The 21,088-nt window shown below is 41.5% G+C and overlaps 1 protein-coding gene across 2 annotated transcripts in view; it reads right to left on the bottom strand.

The window, feature by feature from the left end:
• The window catches only part of ACVR1B (activin A receptor, type IB), a 52,499-nt gene extending 31,417 nt beyond the window's left edge, over positions 1-21,082 (bottom strand). Inside the window, exon 1 of one of the 2 annotated variants that reach the window (XM_006883846.1) lies at positions 20,980-21,082. In XM_006883846.1, coding sequence (XP_006883908.1) covers positions 20,980-21,070 — 91 coding nt within the window. In that variant the 5' untranslated portion in view covers positions 21,071-21,082. The remainder of the gene's footprint in view (positions 1-20,979) is intronic. The other variant, XM_006883845.1, reaches the window with a different exon arrangement.
• Between the last annotated feature and the right edge of the window lie 6 nt (positions 21,083-21,088).

Below are 21,088 nucleotides of genomic sequence, written 5' to 3'. Positions count from 1 at the left end.
GGCGACCCAACGGCACATAACAGCAACAGCAGCAGCAGCAGCAACAACAACAACAACAACAACAACATATCCTTACTGAGGACAATGCATTTCACAGGTTTAGCACTAGTGATGAAGCACTAGACTGTTCAGGCATCCTAAAATTTTTTCTTTCAAATTTCACTGAGCTACCAGCCAGTTCACCCAATCCCAAGTCTTCGTGACTAGACCTTCCTGTGCTACTCTTACTCTTCGTGATTTTTTTAATTAAATTTTATTTTATAATAGTTTACCTAAAATCATCAAGATTTTATTAACTTGATTTTAATTTGCCTCTTAGGTTTCACCCTTCTAGATGACAGCATCCATCAGACTGCCTAAACTGGAAATAGTCTCCTATGGCCCATGATTATTTTCATTATCCTTTCCTGTACTCTATTCAAACCCTGCACAGCTTCCTTAGAAGAGGATCCTAAACTCTGATGTTAGAGGATCACAGAAAGTCACCAGCATTGTATTAGGGTATGATGTTTTCAGTAAGAAGACACTGCACAGATATCTATGTTGTGTTTCTTTACAAGTAGTCACATCAGTTCTCTCACGTGACCGCAGAGGAACTCAGAGAGAGGAAGCCAAGGGGAAGGCCACACTTGTCCTGCTCGATGGAAAGTAAAGTCAGAGAGATGACAAGGGGCTTACTAGTAAATGACTGAGCCACATCTCCAATTCAGTCTCTGGACTCCAAATCCAGTATTTTTATCACAACATCTCACAGCATCTGCAACATCCTTTTTTAGAGTGTCCGGTATTCCGAGCCTTTAGGGCCAAAACTGTACTAGGAACACTTTCAGGGACTGGATCCACCATCTTGCAAACATTTATATACTCCAAACAAACTTTTACCCAAAGAGCCTCTAATGTTCCTGCAGTTTTTGTCCATAGATTTACTGTGCTATCATGTCCATCTAAGATAACAGTGTCACCAAAAACCTCAAGGTTTCAGCATGGACTTCTGGAAATACCACTAAGATTATAGAATTGGCCCTTTATCCCTATATGTAAAGAAACCAACTGTAGTATATTTGTGTGTGTGTATATATATCAAAACATTTGCAATTTCAACATTTTACATTACAATTCAATGACATTCATCATGTTGTGCAACCATCACTGCTATCTGCATCTGAATGTTTCCATCATCTTCAATAAAAAGTCAATGTTTTTTAAATGCCGTTTTTAAAGGCTTTTTTTAAGGCACATATAGGTTTCTTTGATCTTTTTGTAACATTAAAACAATCACTTCATATATATTTTATTAAATGTCTTTTAAAAGCCCAGATTGTCCCCCTCCAACAAATGCACGCATATATAGATAGCCCTGATGGCACAGCCCATGAGATACTTTGTGGAAGAAAGATGGGCAATATCCTCCTGTTCACAGCCTTGGAGAGCTGGTGGAATACGGCAATGGGTTCCACAGATGGATCACCTTTAAAACTCCCAAAGTATTATACTACTTGGCTTTAGAGAGACCGCACTGCCATCCCCCACAGTGGGTATAATACTTTCTTGGGTAAGAAGCTGTGCTGCAATCCCAAAGGAAAACAGTTCAAATCTACCAGGTGCTCTGTGGGAAAAAGGTGGGCAATCTCCTCGTGCGATTTACTGCCTCTGAAAACCTGCAGGATGGTCAGCTATGAGTCACCAGTTCCAACTCAACAGCATATGACAACACAATAGCTTTCACCTTAACAACCAATGTCTCCCTGGAGAGTTCTTCACTGAAACATGCTAATAGAACCAATCAGTGGCTGTCATGGTATATGAAGACAGGTTCTGTCTTATGTTATCTCTGCACCTCCTGAGTTGAATTCAAGTGGTTCATTATTTGCTCCACAAATGACCATTTACAATATCCTCAAAGGCCTTCAAGACAGGAGGAAAAAAAAATAGCATTCCAGTGACCATGGTGGCATAAAAAAAAAAATTCACCTCTTATTCAGCACACGGATTCAGTGGGTCAGGATTTTTGGACAGGGCATAGAAAACTTGTCTTTAATCTTTAACACCAAGGGTTTCAGCTGGAAGACTTGAAGGCTGCGGGCTGGGATCATCTGAAGACAAATTCCCTCAAACTGCTGTTGCCCAGGGGTCTTGGACTTCCTAGCAGTCCCTTCCTGCAGGCTCCTTTGGCTTCCTCACAGCATAATGGCCGACTGCCCCAACTAAGGTGCCTGAAAGAGCAAACCAGGCAGAAACCCTCTCTTTTCTTTTAAATTTTATTCATTTTAATGAACATTTACAAAGATTTTGGATTTCCCTTCATTCATTGTTGCATGTTGTTGGCCGAGTCTCAAAAGATAGAGCATTGCTTCCACCATAATCTGGAGAAATCCAAACCTTTATTCAAATTCAAGGGGATGGAAAAGTCTCCGTCTGTTGGTGGGAGGAGTGTCAAAGTCACATTGTAAGAAGCCTGTGTGAGATGAGAGATTGTTTCATTCACTTAGGAAAATACAAGTTGTCACAAAAACCCAGTTCTTTAACCAGATCTAAAACATTCTGTACATTTGTTGTTGTTGTTGATTGCTGTCGAGTCGAGCACAACTCATAGCGACCCTATGAACAAAAGGCCTGAAGTCTTTCTATAACTATTGTCATTTCTCAAAGTTCATAGAGGTGCTACTCTTGCTTCCAATCTGTACATTTACAGCACACCAATGATAAATACAGCATCATTTTTAATGTTCTGTTGTTGTTGTTATGTGCTGTCTGGTAGCCTGCGACTCATAGCGACCCTATGTACAACAGCCCTAATCCCTGCTCTATCCTGTGCCAATCGCATTGCCTCTGACACACCCATTCCGATTACCCCAGTCACTGAATCAATGCACCTCATAGACGGTCTTCCCTTTTTGCGCCACACGCACCTTAAAAGAGATCTAACATCTACATCCCTTTAAAAGAATTTTGGGATATGTGTTTCTATAGTATGCTACTCAATTAAAATGGAGGAAATAATTCTTTTGGTTTCTCTGCTATCTCCTCTATCACTGAGAATACTTTGAAAGAGACATAATTACAGAATGATTAATAGGCTGGGCTTTGAGGTCAGACAGCCTAGATTTGACTCCTAGCCTCACCACCAGCCAGCTGAGTAACACTGGACAAGCTTTTTACATGTATAACAACAGAAACTACTTCCCAGAGTTGTTCTGAGGGGTGAACTAATCAGTGCAAAGAGCTTTTTAGCACAGTGCCTGTGAAGTAGGCGCTGTTCTCAAGGAGAAAGATGGGTGATTTACAGGCTCTAAAACCTACCAGACAGTCAGCTATGAGTTGGTTCTGACTTGAGAGCTATGTCAATGGAACAAACAAATATGTCTTGGAGGGTGCAGCCAGAGTGCTCTTTGGCGGCAAGAATGATGAGGCTTTGCCTCACATACTTTGGGCATGTTTCTGGGAGTTGCTATTGGAAAGGGACATGATGCTGGGAAGGGTGGAGGGTCGGCAAAGGAGAGGAAGACCCTCAACCAGGTGGACTGATACTGTGACTGCTGTAATGTGCCCTTGTGTGCCAGGAAGAGTGTGGATGGTGCAGGACAGAACAGGGTTCAGATCTGTTCACAGATCGCTATGAGTTGTGCTTGATGACACCTAACAACCACCACCACCATGAGGCATAGAATCTCTAGAAGGGTCTCTTCTCCTTTCGATTTTAAAACTGTCTTTAATTACTGGCTTTGGGATCATCTGCAAGTCAGATTTTAAACTGCCAAGGTTCCTACAATATCATTCTCATATGTAAATTAACTGAAAGTAACAATTTTTTTCCTCTACTTTTTATTTTATATTGGTTTGCATACAAAATTCTTCACATACTTTGCGTTCCACACATTCCTACATTCACACTGTTTCAAATGAACACTCATGTACACTGTGTTTTATTAAAAAAAAATCACCAATGATTTAAATCTACTTTCATCTCATCTTTCTAGGTCCTCACTGGATCTTTCCTAATTCCTTCACCCTCTCCCTCACCAAACTCTGTTATCTTAGTGATTTCTACCCCTCCCTATTTGCTGCCCCCTTGTTCTCCTCCTTTTCCCCTTCTTGGACTTTTATCCACATCTTACAATATTTTTATAAGATCTCTGGAGAACATCCACTTGGCCAACTGACTGGAAGAGATCTGTATTTGTTCCCATTCCAAACAAGGTGATCCCACAGAGGGTGGATATCACTGCAAGCAAGATTCTGTTGAAGATTATCCAAAAATGTCTGGAACAGCACATCAACAGAGAACTGCCAGAAGTGCAGGCTGGTTTTAGACGGGGTCGTGGTATTAGGGATATTGTAGTTGATGTTAGATGGATCTTGGCTGAAAGCAGGGAATACCAGAAGAATGTCTATCTGTGTTTCATAGATTATGCAAAGGCATTTGACTGTGTGATCACAACAAACTGTGGCTGACTCTGAGAAAAATGGGAATCCCAGAACACTTGATTGTGGTAATGTGAAACCTATACTTGGACCAGAAGGCAGTCGTCAGAACAGAGAAAGGAAACACTGCATGGCTCAAACGTAGGAAGGGTATACACCAGGTTTGTATCCTATCTCCATAGCTTTTCAATCATTATGCAGAACAGATTATCTATCCAGGAGGCTGGGGTCTATGAGGAGAAATGTGGCATCAGTATTGGAGGAAGACTCATCAACAACGTGCATTATGCAGATGACACAACCCTGCTTGATGAAACTGAGGAGGACCTGAAGCGCTTGCTGTGGAAGGTCTGGGACTGCAGCCTTCAATGTGGACTGAGGCTCAATTATCAAGAAGCCAAAGATTCTCACCACTGGGCCAAGGGGCAGTGTCATGATGGATGGTGAAGAGATTTGAGATTGTTCACAGCTTTAGTTTGCTCGGCTCCACAGTCAACACTCTTGGTGCCAGCAGCCAGGAAATTAAGACATATTGCAATGGGAAAGTCTGCAGTGAGAGACCTTTCTAAAAGTGCTGAAGAGCAACAATGTCAGTCTGGAGACTAAGGTGTACCTGATACAGGCTGTGGTCATCTTTGCAATCACTTGCTATGCATCAGAGAGGTGGACAATGAGTAGGGATGACAGGAGGAGAACTTGATGCCTTTGAGCTGTGGTGCTGGAGAATAGTGGTGAATATACCATGGACTGCTAGGAAAACGAACAGGTTTTTCCTGGAGAGGGTTAAACCAAGCTGCTCCTTGGAGGCAAGGATTCTGAAGCTTCGTGTGACATACCTGGGATATGTTGCAAGGAGGGACCAGTCCTTGGAGGGGGACGTCATGTTTGGGAGGGTGGAGGGACCGCACCGGAGAGGAAGACCCTCAATGAGATAGATGTACTGATACAGTGACGGGAGTAATAAGGGTAGATGTGTCAGAGGCAGTGAGATTGGCACAGGAGAGGGCAGGTTTTAGGGCTGTTGTACACAGGGTCACTATGAGTCGCAGGTGACTCGATGGCACATAACAACAATAATCATCTTATGCAGTATTAGTCCTTATGACACAAAGAGTTCATGCAACATAATATTCTCTAGATTCTCCCGTGTTATATGATTTTAATATCAAATAGAAGTCAATGTTCAAAAGTCCTCTATTCTGTTGTTGTTAAGTGCTGCTGAGTGGAGTAAATGTCCTCTATAGTGTCAAAGAAACACATGTTGGGGTTTTTAAAAAAAAAAAAAAAATGAAAGAAGATATACTGTCAAAATCCATATCTAAACAAGTTCTTGGACTGTAATTGGGTGACATATCTCCTAAACCTTGTTTAATCTCTCTCCCTGTTTCTTTCTTCTCTCACAAATTTTATGCTAAAGAAATCCGTTTGTTTGCCCTGTAGTTTCTCATAGTCCAGGTTTTGTTGATTTATTCTCTATGTGATCATTTAACATGTTCCTCTCTTCACTGCATTTTACACAAACTAATTCATTACAAGGGGGCTCTAGTGGCCTAACTTGTAAGGAGTTGCACTGCTGACTCAAAGGCAAGAGGTTCGAATCCACCAGCTGTTGCTCCACAGGAGAAAGATGGGCAATCTCTTCTCATGTGACTTATAACCTCTGAAAACCCACTGAAAGGTCTGTTATGAGCTGGTTCCAAATTACATAACAACAACAACAACAATAAAAGCAGCAGCTAGACGCCATAGTGGTAGAGTACCTAAGGTTACCAATAGAAAAGTAGTTGTTGTGTGCTGTCAAGATGAAATCTACCTGAGCTAATCCTCCAGCAGGTTTTCAAAAATTATAAATCACAGGAGAACTGTCCTTCCTTCTCTTCTTGTGGAACAACTGATGAATTTGAACCATGTGCCTCTGAGATTATTTGCAGCATAGCTTCTTACCACTACTGGTTAAGAATCCATCTGTAGCTTCATGGAAGATGGGCAGTCTTCCACTGTAAAAATGGACAGCTTCAGAAATCTGATGGGGGTGGTTATGTGCGGTCGAGTTGTTTGCGACTAACAGTGACTCTATGTACAACAGCTGTGAACCCTACTCTATCCTGAGCCAATATTATTGTCTCTGACACACCTACCCCATTACCCCAGTCACTGAGTCAATCCATCTCACTGAGGGTCTTCTTCTCTTGCACTGCCCCACCAACATCCCAAGCACGATGTCCCTCTTCAAGGACTGGTTCCTCCTTGCAACATGCCCAAAATATGTCAGAGCTTCAGAATCCTTGCCTCCAAGGAGCAGCCTGGTTTTACCTTCACCAGGACAAACCTATTTGTTCTTCTAGCAGTCAACACTCTTCTCCTACACTACAGTTCAAAGGCATCAATTCTCCTTCTATCATCGTCCAGCTTTCTGATGCACAGCAAGTAACTGCAAAGACCTGGATCAAGCACATCTTAGTCTCCAGAATGATATGGTTGCTCTTCAGTACTCTGGAGAGGTCCTTGACAGCCGACTTTCCCAATGCAATTTGTCTTTTAATTTCCTGGCTGCTGGTAACAATAGTGTTTTGATTGTAGGACCAAACAAACTGAAGCTGTACACAATTTCAACGTCTTCACCATCTATCATGATGCTACCAATCAGCCCAGTGGTGAGAATCTTTGTTTTCTTGATGTTGAGCTTCAATCTATATTCATGGCTGAAGTCCTTCACCTTCTGCAGCAAATGCCTTGGGCCCTTCTTGGTTTCAGCAAGTGAGGTTGTGTCATCTGCATAACACAGACTATTGATGAGTCTTCCTCCAACCCTGATGTCACATTTCTCCTCATTAAGACCCAGCCTCCCGGATGATCTGTTCTGCATATAGACTGAAGGGTATGGAGATAGGAAGCATCTCCGGTGTACACCCTTCCTGATTTTGAACCATGCAATATTTCCTTGCTCTGTTCTGACAACTGTCTTCCGGTCCAAGTATAAGTTTTGCATAAGCACGATCAAGGGTTCTGGGATTCCCTGCTTTGGTTTGGTTTTTAGAATAGATAGACCTATAGGCATTATCTGATTCACGTTCCTTTTTGTACTCGAATATTCATAAGCTATCTATTTCCTTCACAAGGCACATTAATTCTCATTATCTTTCTGCCATATTATTCCTTGCTCTTATTTATGTATGTATGTATGTATGTATTTAATTATGTTTTGAGGGAAGTTTTCTAACTTACCAAACCCTGCAAAAGGTGGGTGCTCTCTCCTCAAGACCCTCTTCCCTCCACCCTAAAGGATATCTAAGATTTACAACTTGTCTACTGTCAAAGAATTTGGGGATATGTATATCTGTGTCCAGCACATAGGCTTTTGAGACAATCTAGGAAAGACTGACTCTTCTCTCTTCCAGACTGCTTGTTATTTTCTTTACTAGATTTCATTCAGCATTCTGGGTAAGGTTTTATGTATTTCTTTAGTACTACTAAAACCTCCTATTATAAGAATAGACTTTTAACCAAAACCATATCTTATTTGTGTTTGAACAATGTGAAACTTCCAATCAGTACTGTCTGACCTAATTGTATGCCAATCTCGTTATTAGGGAGTTTGTTTCATATCTAATACTAGTCCAGTGATCCTATAAGGATAAGATCTCACTCAGCAATCGGAGATATTGCCTTTATCTAGTAAAGTTTCCACCTTGTATTGAGCTTTCTATGCAAACTCATCCTCCCAAGGGAACCTGGAGGCCAATATCTCCAAATCCACCAATAGTCCTTCTCCCACCAAGTATGTGAGATCAAGGTAAACAGCCAAAATTCTTCACATGCTAATAAGATCTTCAATTTTAATGTTTCATTTTTGGGAGATTCTACCTGTTAGGGAAGACCAATCATTATAAATGTTTCTTAAATTACTGTGACTATTTTTACCAGGCTTCAACTTTTTTCTGCTTACAAAAATACTCCATGTTTCCTTATTAGTTCCCTTTTCCCCCAACATCACATAAATATAATACAGAGTTTGAAAGCTTCCTTAAAATTACTGTTAGATGTCTGATATATAGTTGTCCAGGGTTTCATACGTATAATTATATTTATAACTATTTTTTTTGTAATTATATATCTGGCAATGAAAAAGTCGAGGACAATCCAAATTACCTATCAGCATAAGATTTTTTAAAAAGCCCCAAATCCCACTGTTCCTGAGTCCAGTCAAACTCATTGCAACTCCTAGACCCTCCATCAGGATTCCAAGGTTGTAATTCTTTACAAATGCTCACCTTTCTCCCTCAGAGCAGCTGACAGGTTTGAACTGCTTTTCAAGTAACTTTTCAGTTAGCAGCCCAACAGATAACACATTGTGCCACCAGTCTCCATCATAAGATTAAATTATCTATAAAACATCTCAGAAGAAAGCACTAGCAACCTGCTTCTGAAAGGCTATAGCCATGACAACTCTGCTGGAATTCAGTTATACTCTAACACCTGGGGTCACCATGAGGCAGAGTCAGCTCAAGGGTAAACTGGTTAAGAAGCCATGCATACAGCCTTTACCCAAAGTGGTCTACGGAGTCCACACGATCTTTATCCAAATTCTAAGGGATTTTAAGCAGAAATGAAATAGGAAGTTGTAAAAAATTTTTGAACCTAAAATTTATATCAAATTGCAAGAAACATCATCAAATATCCCAAACATTCTTTAAAATAAGAACCAAGTTGTAAGACTTTACAATATTGAAACTTACTATGAAGCTAAGCTAATCTGATAGCACAGACTGCAGAGACTGGTGCTGCTAGCACAAAGACAGCATCTCTCTGGTGATTTCAAATCCACCACTGGTTCCACAAGAGAAAGAAGGGCAATCTCCCTTCTCCCTTGTGATTTACAGCCTCCGAAAACCCAGTGGAGGGTCATCTGTGACTCGATGGTAATGAGCATGAGGGTTTTGAGTAGTCTAGTATAAGGTCAGACATTGTAGATCAATACAACTGAAGTGAACACTGATAAAAATGTCCACACTTCTACGTCAATTGGTTTTTGACAAGTGTGCTAAGATTATCTGGGACCAAGGGAGAGAGGAGAAGTCATTTCAGCAAATAATACTGGATCAAATATTCACATACAAAGGAACAAAGTTTGGGTATTCTTCACACACAATATCCAAAAACTGACTTAACATGGATCTGAGTGCTAAATATAAAAGCTAAATCCTATATTTAAAACTCTCAAAAGAAAACAAAGGCAAAGTTTCTTATTCTCAGATTTAGCAATAGTTCCTTTGACAAGCTGATGCCAAAAGCATAAACAACAAAAGAGATAACAAACTAGCTTGCACTTTAAAAAATAATCCAATTTCTTTAAATCAAAGAATATTAGAAAAGTGAAGCTGCAAAATATGCATCTGATAGTGGTCTTATGTCAGGGGATTTTTTTTAAAGCACACTCAAGAACAAAAAAAACACTGAATTTTTTTAAATGGGCAGATGACTTGAATAGGCATTTCTTCAAAGAAGAGATAAAAATGACCAAAAAAGTACATGAAAAGATGCTCAGCATCTTTAGTCATGAGGAAAACGCAATCAAAACCACAATGAGATACCACTCCACAACCACTAAGATGACTGCTAAAAGCAAAACAGAAAACAACAAGTGGTGGTAAGGATGTGAAGAAACTAGAAACCTCACACACTGCTGGCAGGACTGTCAAATGTTGCAGTTATTGTGAAAACAGTATTATGGTTCTTTAGTAAATTAAACACAGAGTTACCATCTGACACAGAAATCCTACTCCAAGGCTTAGATGTTAGGTGATGTGGAGCTGGGTATAACCCATACCTTACTCTCCACTGCCCAGAAATTAGTTGTGGGCTGGGAGCCTCTTGTTTAAACCAATTAAGACCTGGTGGGCATTTGTGATTAAAAGAGCTAAACTCCCAGATTCAGACAGACTAGGAAACAGGACTGGCCACCCACTTCTTAAAAAACAGGCCTCTGAAAACCCTATGAACAGTAGAGGAACGCAGATAGGCAAGAGTATTAGTGCTAGAGTCCAGATTGGAAGTCAGTCAACATAAGAAAAAATAATGCCAAACATCCTTTAATCACTGAACACGGAATGTATGTAGCTTGAATGTGGGAAATCTCTGAGGTACATACCCGAAAGGAGTAAAAACAAATTCAACAGATACTAATATAGGGATATTCATAACAGCACTGTTCATAGAAGCCAAAAGGTGAAAACAAATTCCTAAGTCCAGCAACTGACAAATGGATAAACAAAGGGTGGTATATCCATACAGTATTCAGTCATCACAAGTGACAAAGTACTGCACATCTTACAATAAGGATTGACCTGGAAAATATGATGCTAAGTTTAAGAAGCCAAGTACACAAGGTCGCATATTGTGTCACCCCTTCTACAGGAAATATCCAGAATAGGCAAGTCCACAGAGGCAGAAACATGGTTACCAGGGACTGGCAAGGGGGGAATGGAGAGTGGGTGCTTAAAGGGTACATGTTTTCCTTTCAAGATGACGTAAAAGTTCTGAAACTAGACAGATAGATGGGGGCACAGGATTAAGGTACTTATAGCACCTTAAAATGTTAAGTGCATGATATGTATTTTACCTTAACTAAAAAAAAACAACAACAATAAAACTATCAACTATCGTCACATATGTTGACATTAAAAGAATATCTAAGAGTTACTGTTAATGCAAAAATAATTTGCAAAGCACTACGGGTAATTTAGGTCACATATGTTGACATTAAAAGAATATCTAAGAGTTACTGTTAATGCAAACATAATTTGCAAAGCACTACGGGTAATTTCAATCACCAACAGAAAAGTAGCACATACGCTGAGGGAAAAACCCTCAGGGGTAAGGACAGTGTCTTCAAACATTATTCGTCATGGAGTCCTATTCTTTCCAGATACTTCAGGGATCTCTGAACTTAACAAGGAGGGAGCTAGTGTCTACTTCTTCACAACTGTCTGACCAATATCAAACATAGGGTATGGCAAATATAGAGCACTGACAAATCTTAGTCAATAACTCATGGGAACCGCCAGTCACTCAGCTTTTATGTGTTTTATATACATTCTTACATTTTCACTTTTAAAGGGTTCTAGGCAAAGATGGCAGAGCTTCCTCTTTCATGCTTTAGACATGCACCTAGGTGGGGTTACTCTTGCCTAGAAGGCACATCACGCTTGCAGAGATGGAGTCAATGAAAGAGATGAAGTTCTCAATGCAACGGGCAATGAGATGGACTGACACAGTGACTTCAGCTATGGGCCCCAGTGTTTCAGAGATGATGAGGATGGTACAGGATAGGGCAGAGTTCAGGTCGGCTGTTCATTGAGTCACTATGAGTTGTACTTGCCCTGACGGCCCCTAACAACAACAACAACAACAACAACAGTCTTTTAAAAAGGAGGAAAAGGAAAAAAAAATCACCCCTGCTACTGATCTAGACAATTGCCAACATGTTTATGAAAATTGTGAAATCAGGTTAAAAGAGAAAGGTATCTGGTATTGTCACAAAATAAAGGTAATGACTGGTTTCCCAGAGGAAAGAAGTACTGGGAGTGGGGGAATTAACAAGTGGGAACTAGTGCAGCATTGTAAGGGAGTCCTAGTGACAAAGCAGTTAGAGTGCTCATCTACTAACAGAAAGGTTGGCCGTTTGAACCCACCAGTCCTACTATGGAAGAAAGATCTGGCAATCTGCTCTGGTAACGAGTACAGCCTATGGGGCAGTTCTACACTGTTCTCCAGAGTCTGTCAGAATCAACTCAGTAGGAAGGGGTTTTAGTACTGTACCAAGAACTCTGTGTGATGAAAATGACTTGTATATAGTTACTAACCAAACCAAATCAACAGCACCACACAGCAAGGCCTGGCAACCTGCATCCACAAAGATTACAGCTAAGACTCAGCTGCAGCAGCCTTGGTGTTTTGGTACTAAACTAAGAGCCAACGTAGACAAATCTGTAAAGAGTCAAGCAATTAGGATGGAGAAAAAAAAAACACAACAGGTTACATTTTTACTTTTCATAATTTTAACTATCAACTTTGGAAAACAAAATAAGAGCAAAGAAAGTTCTCAAGTATTCAAAAGACTATAACAGTCTAATTTTACAAGTATAGTTTCTGGGATCTTTAAAAACAAAAACAAATTATGAGTAAAAAGCACTTAATAAAAAAAAAAAACCAACCCAAAACCTGATTTAATAAAGGAAGCTATTTCTAGCAGGGAAAAAAAAAATTTTTAAATCCCCCAACAGATTTAACAATAGGACACTTGATAAGCTTGGTATTTAATTCTGATCTGGGAAAAGGTCTCTGAACGGGGTTTGCATAAGAGAAAGGTGTTTGAAAAGCCAGCTCCACACTACATCTATTCTACAAACTGCGTTTCTGACATTCTACTAGGAGACAAACCCAACTCCAGAGAGCTGTTTAAACAAGTTCAACCTTAAGCCTCAGGTCTAGAGAATGAAAGCTTTGTTCCCACTCAAAAGAGACGTTTGATGTTTATGCTAAGGAATCCTATCATTGCAACTTAATTTATGGCTGGCTGTAAATACCCAAACATCTAGCAAGGGCCCACCTGCTGCCCAGAAGAATGTCAAGGTAAAACCAGAGTGTACTGAATCATTATGAGTGTTTCAATCACTATATTCAATGTTCCCAGGGCCTCGATGAACACACTCAACTGTCATATTTAGCCTGTCTTCTAAAAAAAATTTGGTATTTCTCTCTTACTTACAATTTATAACAAACATGTTAAGACCATTTTGTTTTCTTTCCTTATTGTATTTAAATAGCTATATTTCTGGCTCATCTTGGCAAAGGAGAATCTTTGGTACCTGAAGTCTTTTCCTCCTGACCTGTTTACTGTATTATGGATGAGTGGCAAAGAGACAGTATATGTCACAGTTTTGAGTGATAAGAGGGCTAGGAATGATTCCTTCAGGCAACAGGGACAATGAAGGAGGAAAAAATCAGCCAAGGGTAAGAATAATACAAATGACGTTGAGATCAAGTTTATTTGGCAGGAACAAAATGTGTAGATAGTAGAATAAAGAGAGATAAGTTAGTTAGAAAAAGAGATTATGAGTTACCTGTAACTTACACCAATTCTGAGTGACTAGACTAAAAACTACATAAATAGGTGATGATAAAATTAGAGTAAGACAGAACTGGATTTATTACTCCTGGATTTTGCTAAGGGGAGTGAAAAAGAAATGAATTTAATTTTCTATTAAGTTCTTAAAATATACAAGGCTTTGTGACAAGTCAAAGTAATTAAAAAAATAGTGATAAGCTAATTCCTGGGATCAATTTTGTGAGAGTAGAGGGTGGGAGAATGAGAGGATCGATCAATCAAACAAACAGTAAAACACTATGAATCTCCATATGACTAGAGATCAAGAAGAAAAACAGAAAGGAGGTAATCTCTGATTGGAGGAGCACAAGAGGACAATGGTAATCCACCCTGGAGGTTGCTGGATCTCATTAGGAAGAGAACTGGGATAGGGTGCAATGCCCAGCCATGCTAGGGCTCCAGCAACAGGCTGAAAGAAGAGTCTCACCAGATCAAGCTGATCACTGTGACATGCTAAGATGATCTTATAGGTCACGTAAAAGCAGTGGGACCATCAAATTGAGGAAGTGTATTTTCCAAGGCTACATCCAGTAGCAGAATCTAGGACAGGTAGGAGACTGGAGGCAGAGAGACCAGAAGCTTTTAAAACACTTGCTTTGGGGACAGCTAGACCTCAGACATGCTGCTTAAGTTCACAAGATCCCAATTTTCTCATCTGTAGAGTAGAGAAAAGAAGGCCCAGAGAATAGCTGTAAACAATAAATGATACAACACAAGTGCTTAGCATAATGCCTGGATAGAGTAAGCATTGAGTAAATCAGATGCCTTTATTACAACTTTATTATTCCAGTCAATGTGAAGGGTCTGAGCTCTTCATACTTCCTGCAGCAGTAGGCACAAAAGTCAGCCTGTATTTAAACTCCTGAAAGGCAAGGACAGTATCACTCTCAATAGTCAGTTTGGTGCTAGGAACATCCTGGGCATTTAAAATGACCACTGATTTAATGTGACTTAGTCTTATCTAGTGCAGAATGCAATATATATGAACTCATACACCAAGACAACACATCAGAACTTGGGGCAAGGTAGGGTCTCCACAAATATTCCTTAACAAATTCCTCATCTCAATCATCACAACCATCTAAAACAATCTTCCTCCAAAGCATCTATAATTCCTTCCTCCTCCAAAGACAAATATATAGAAAAAAGTTTCATGCAATAGATGGAAGTTATGTGTGGTCAAAGGACTTCTTTCTACATTCATGCCTCAAGTATCCTCATGCAGATCTTGTAATATTGTTCATTATCCCCTTGCACTTGTTTTCTTTCTCTTCATATCATCAGCTGATTTCATCTATATGTGTGTGTGTGTATATATATATATATGGTTACCTGTATACACACACATGCGTGCACACACATATTTTTTAAACATCTACCATCTTACACTTCAGGTCACAAGTCTAGACTCAGCATGGCTTGAGACTTGGTCTCTCACCAGGTTGAAATCAAGGAGTTAGCTGGGGCACCCATCTTATCTGGGGTTGACTCCTTTCCCACACTCAATGGTTGTTGAGGGGGAAAATTTACTTCCTTAAGAGTTGCAGCACAGAGGGCCTCATTTCCCTCCTAACTGTCAGTCAGGGACCACTCAGGACTCAGAGGTTGACCACACACAGTTCACTGCCACTTGGCCCCCCAGGCAGTTTACAACATGGATGTTTACATTTTTCCAAGCCAGTGTATATGCCTGACGTCCTCTTCTGTAATCAGCTGAGAAAATGTTCTACTTGTAAAGGGCAGGGATCATTTGATTAGGTTATACCTACTCTGATAAATCTCCTAAAACCCCTGAACAGCAGTACCTAGATTAGGGTTGGAAAAACTTCGGGAGAATGAGTATATGCAGCAGAGATCAGGAAACTTGACGGCCAGAGGGTGAAGGATAGTAGGCCGAATCTCCTCATATCTTACTGTCCATCTAACTGGTCAAAAGGTAAGCAGCATGAAGGCAGAATTTTTTCTCTCCTTTTGTTTACTGCACTCCAGGTAGGACAACAGTGTATGTGTGCTTGGTACATAGCAGGCACTCAATACATGTGTTACAGAATTTCAGATTTCTAAAGATTAAAAATAGCCACCCAATAGACATATACAGCTCTCTAATTCCTTGAGATGTTGGGAACAGGAGTTGTGTAAACTAAAATTCTGGGATTCTACCATACATGAAACCTTTTGGGATCGTTGGAATTCCACATGAGAGTTTTAACTGTGTGACAACTACTGTATGATTCTACTAAATCAGCTCTATCTTACAGATAAAACAATGAACTCAAGAGAGGTGTGATATGGTAGCTCCAGACACACTTGATCGCATATATTGTCCTATTTTATTTTCTTCACAGTTCTCAGGATGGAGAAACCCCTTACCTTCAGGTTAGCAGTAGAACACTTTAACTATGATGCTACCAAGGCTCCTTCCATAAAGATTACAGCCTAGGAAACACTAGGGGGTTATTCTACTCTGTCACATGGGGTTGCTCCAGCTGTCCCCCAACAAAAGTTCCAGGTCCATAACCAACTGAAAGACTTAAGAAATCTATAGAAATGCTAGTGGTGATTCAATACTTTAAATGGAAAGATAGTTATATTCAATGCCTTAATTTCAAAACATTTAGGAAGACAAATGCAGGCTTCTCACTGGGGAAAGAGAAGAAAACCAAAAAATACCAGAGGTGCCTGTAGTGGTGTTGCCTTTCTCTGAAACCCAGAGCACACAAGAGTGTGTGAGATTTCACAGCTAGCCCCTAACTACACAATAAGGGAAAGAAGGAACACTCCAGAATAGTCTTTTTTGCTTGTTGTTGTTACGTGCCATTGAGTGACCTGCAACTCATAGCGACCCTATGTTCAACATCCCTAAGCCCTGCTCTATCCTGTGCCAATCTTACTGTCTCTGACACACCTACCCCCATTACCCTAGTCACTGAATCAATCCATCTCATTGAGGGTCTTCCTCTCCTACACGGTTCCCCTACCCCCACCCCCCCTCCCTAAGGATGATGTCCCTCTCCAAGGACTGGTCCCTCCTTGCCCAAGTATGTCAGACAAAACTTCAGAATACTTGCCTCCAAGGAACAGCCTGGTTTAACCCTCTCCAGGACGAACCTGTTCGTTCTCTTAGCAGTCCATGGTATAGTCAATAATCTTAGTGCTCCATTAATCCAGGATGGAGAAATGAGCAGGAAAGAATGGTGCCTCTGAAACCCAAGCTTGGGTCAAGCTATGTGCTAGGTACAGCAATCGATAGAATATTAATTAACAACAACACCCTCCCCCACCACCCAGTGCAGGTATTCAAACCAGACTGTGAGGCAGTGTCTGAAGAGTGAGGGAAACACACGTTAGACTTCAGGGAAACTGTCTGGTCTGGGGAGCTGATGACTTAGAAGGTTTCGGCATTCCTCCTCCAGGCGGAACTGATGGGCTCAGGGTGCCTGCAGCACTTCCAGAATCAGAAGGATTACTAGGAAAGAAGATTCTAGGATTTTCTTTTTATGAATACAGAGAGGAAAATGAGATAAGACCCTTTTACATCAACTCCTACTGTAAAAGACAAATAACATAGGAAGACAAAGAGGCAGGCTTCCAGAATTAGGGTTCACTGTTGCTTTGAACAAGACTCAGTAGCAAAGTAAACCACAAAGATTTTACAAATTAAAACAAAAGCCACTTCAGTACTCTAACATTTGGAGTTGAAGAATATCTAAGAAGCCATGAACTGAGAAGCCCATCCCACCTCAAACACTCTGTCCTCCTGAGTTACTATGAGAACAGGCTGCAAAGCAATTCCCCTCAGGTTCCAAAATGCAACAAGCAGCTTCCAAGCTTCCACAGGACGGCTCACCATCTCCTCGGTTTACTGATTCATATTTGGGAGCAAGGTTACAATTAGCACACCGGTGGAGAATAACCCTATTTATAACACGGCTGTCTACCTGAAAGGCACACGCCTGTAAAAAGGCTTCTGGAGGAAAATGAAATGCAGTTTCCTCCTGTACTGAGTACAGATCCCCAAGGTCCCTTCAGATGAAGTCCTCAGTCTAACCTTCCTGTGCTCACAGTCACCACTCTGGCCACCTCTCAGCCTCCATGTTCTTATGTAACATTTACATAGTGCCATAAACATACTCAGAGTTGCGTAAGAACGAAAACGTTGCCAAACCAATAAAACCTAAAGCAGGTCACTCCCTCCAGACTGTCTTTGATTAGCACAGGTATACTGCCAGGTCTACAGATGTAAGGGCCTGTCATAGACCAAAATTAACTACAGGAAATCTGAAATGGGTCAACAAAAATTCACAAATAACTCATCAGCCACATTGTGACATGTGGTGCCTCTATCAATCACAGAGTTTGTTATTCTGTCCTGCAAGATAAAAAGTAACCCAACATTGCTTATTCACTGGAGTCAGAAAGTGTCTAAAAATACCTCCCAGCCAACAGGCTATCAGTAAGTCAGATTTGCAAAGGTCCCACTAAGAACAGCGAGGAACATTTCCTTACTTGACAGAGAAAAACTGAGGCAGAGTCACTGAAAGGTTATGCTACTTGTTCAAGGACAATCTGTAAGGGAGTGACATTCTGGAGCAGTAAAGCAGCCTCCAGCCAAGGAGCTCTAACCTTTAACCAGAGTAGCCATGTTCACAGGCTTTAATCACATCTGTTCCAGGAGCTATGTTTTAACAAAAGTAATCACCGATTCTTTTTTCTCTACAAGAGTTCACTTCACAGTGCTTCAAATCTGTAACCACTCAACACAATTACAAGACTTGGCCTGAGATGTGATTTTTCAGTTTGTTCAGAGAAATTCAAAAGGTTCCTAACAGGACATCAAATGTTTCTCTTAATGCTTTTGTCTTGAGATACGAATGTCATGTTCTTGTGCTACTAATTTAATTTTACATTTTAAAATACTAATGTTACAATTCCAAGCCTAGGCCTGAAAACAGAGTATACTGATGAAAGGGATGCTGTTTCTAACCTGAAACTCATTCTCCTTATCACTGTTTTTTTACTAAGTCTCAGTTAATTCATTAATTAATAGAAACACCTATCCCTTACTGCTCTCATTATCAAGTCCAAGTACCATGCATCAGAGTTACCTGGCTCTGCCACTCCTCCAGCCCACACTATATAGGAAATACAGAGGAGGGGGGAAAAAAAATCAACTTCTTGTTATCCCACAGCCTCTATCTTCCCAGAACTGACGTTTTACTTTAAGCCTTTTGCAACAGTGGTCTCCAGTAGCATGCACTATTGGCAACTAGATGTGTCCCGGAAAAAACTGCAGTGTCTGGCCAAGAAGTTTAAAGGCCTTTGAGAATGTTTGCTGGACACACAATCTGATTTCCAATTTACCAAAAAAAGAAACTATCTCCCTATTGTGCCCACCCACCCTCACCCCAACAAACACCCATTTTAGGAAAGTTACAAGAAATGAACTCTGCCTATTCAGAACCAGTTGGATTAGCAATTAAACATTTTTAACTGGGCTCACAAGAAGAAAAATCCCACAGACACTACACCAAATCAGCAGGGAAGTGGTTGTTAAAAATCTTGCATATATTACAGATAAGGATAAAAATGGCTATGGAAGAAAATTTCAAGATTTATTCATACACACATAAAATAACAAACCTAAAGACTCAAGTCTCCTTACTTGCCACTCCACCAGAGATATAGCATTATGCTACATATTCCAGAAACATGGTCCATAATAACACCCAGTGAACATCATTATTCACTAAGACCATTCTCTCATCACCAATGTCAGGGTCCATTCATACACCTTCCCTGTGTTTATCAGACCACACAGCAGACATAGTTAGCCACGCCACAGAGCAGTGAGACCAAAGAACACAAACGAGAACACACACGAGGTGCTGAGCAGAAGCATTCTGCAAGTGAACAAAGACCCCACTGCACAGGCTACACCACGGGGGGGTGGGGGGGGGTGTCAAAGCCAGAGATAATGAACTTGTTTTTGAGACTCCAAAGTCAGGTTTACTAAGGAAGCCTGAACCCACTTGAGAGTATTATTTTTTGTGAAGAGGAGAGCCACTCCATCACCCATTGCTGGAAAGCGAGGGGCTGCTGAGAAGTCAAAGCAGCAGCCTTTGCACATTGGGAGAAAATACAATCCCCATCTCCTAGATCCATCTGTGGGTCAATATCACTTCAATAGAAATTGCCAAATATAACCTTCATCTTAAACACCAATGCCAAAACACATCAGAGACGACTCTCTTAAATGAAATATTTTAGGGTTTCATCTGCTCTCTTCAGCCTTCAAAGCATAAACAACGCAGAAAGGTACCCGTTTCTACCGTAGGAAGGCTGAGGGTGATATGAAAGGACGTTTGGGGTTGGGAGGTTAAGGGGTGTGTGAGGGTATGGGAGTGAATGGAGGAGAATGTTGGGAAGAGGGATTGTATGGGGATGGTAAATTAAATACTAAGGACCAGGGTTCAGTGGTGGGATCTTTAAATAATCTTGGGGGCTGGGGACGGGTTCTAAGATTTCACCTGAAAGGCATCCACAAAGTAATTAACCGAATGGGCCCCCTGGGGTGGGTTGGGGGAGGGGAGAAGGAAAGCAAATACATCTAGAGTCAGATTAACCGTTCTGGAACTAGATTTCAGAGGGTTAGGGAACACACTGAAACCGAGAGCCAAAAAAGGTTTAGGGGCCTGTTTCTTCATTCCACTTCCTTCAAATAGCTTCCATGGAGCATATATATATATATATACACTACAGATAGGGGATTAACACCCCCTGAACTCAAGGGACTGAGCGGAGAAATGAGACTCCCTTTCCCACAATATTAGGGAGGAGGGGAAGGCAGGGAAAAGGCGTCCTAGGTGCTAGACCTAAAGGAAAGGTTCGCGACCCCTCTCCCCTGTATCTGAGATGCGAAAGGCCCCTCAACGTCAAGATACCTCGGAGTACCAAAAACCCGATCGCCCGAACTCTACAATACTGCTGGGGGGAAAGATGCCCCCATGAGCATCTGGAGAAGGGAATAAAGCCCTCAACCCCTGGGCACACAGGCTCTTCGAAATCATGGCTCTTCGAATCCTGGGGATGGAAACCCAGACCCTCCTCTATGGAGCATGGTGAGGCTGGGAGAGCTCCCCTAAACCAGTTCCGCCTGGAAGGGGGTTCAGGTCCCCAGGGGCCTGCCGTAGGCTCAGCAGCTGCTTGGCGGCCGCGCCTCGGAGGTTAGGGGAAGCTGACTGGGGGTCACCCCGACTCCTCCGGGGCCCCCCGCCCGGCCATATTGTGCGCGTGGGGAGGGGGCGCGCTGTAGCTCAGGGACCGCGACTCGAGGCCTCGCCCTCGTCTGGCTCTCTCCATCCCGGCTCCCGCCCCGTGGGCCCGGGACTCACCCTGGATCCCCCGAGGCCCGGACCCGCCGCTGCCCACGAGCAGGAGGACAACAAGAGGGAAGAAGGAGAAGGCTCCAGTCGACTCCGCCATAGTAACCGCCGCCGCCGC

The sequence above is a fragment of the Elephantulus edwardii genome, unplaced genomic scaffold, assembly GCF_000299155.1.
Source record: "Elephantulus edwardii isolate Elephantulus edwardi_28Jun2011 unplaced genomic scaffold, EleEdw1.0 scaffold00030, whole genome shotgun sequence".
NCBI classification, from domain to species: domain Eukaryota; kingdom Metazoa; phylum Chordata; class Mammalia; order Macroscelidea; family Macroscelididae; genus Elephantulus; species Elephantulus edwardii.
The sequence above is the reverse complement of the archived record's forward strand: the minus strand, read 5'-3'. Positions and strand labels throughout refer to the sequence as shown.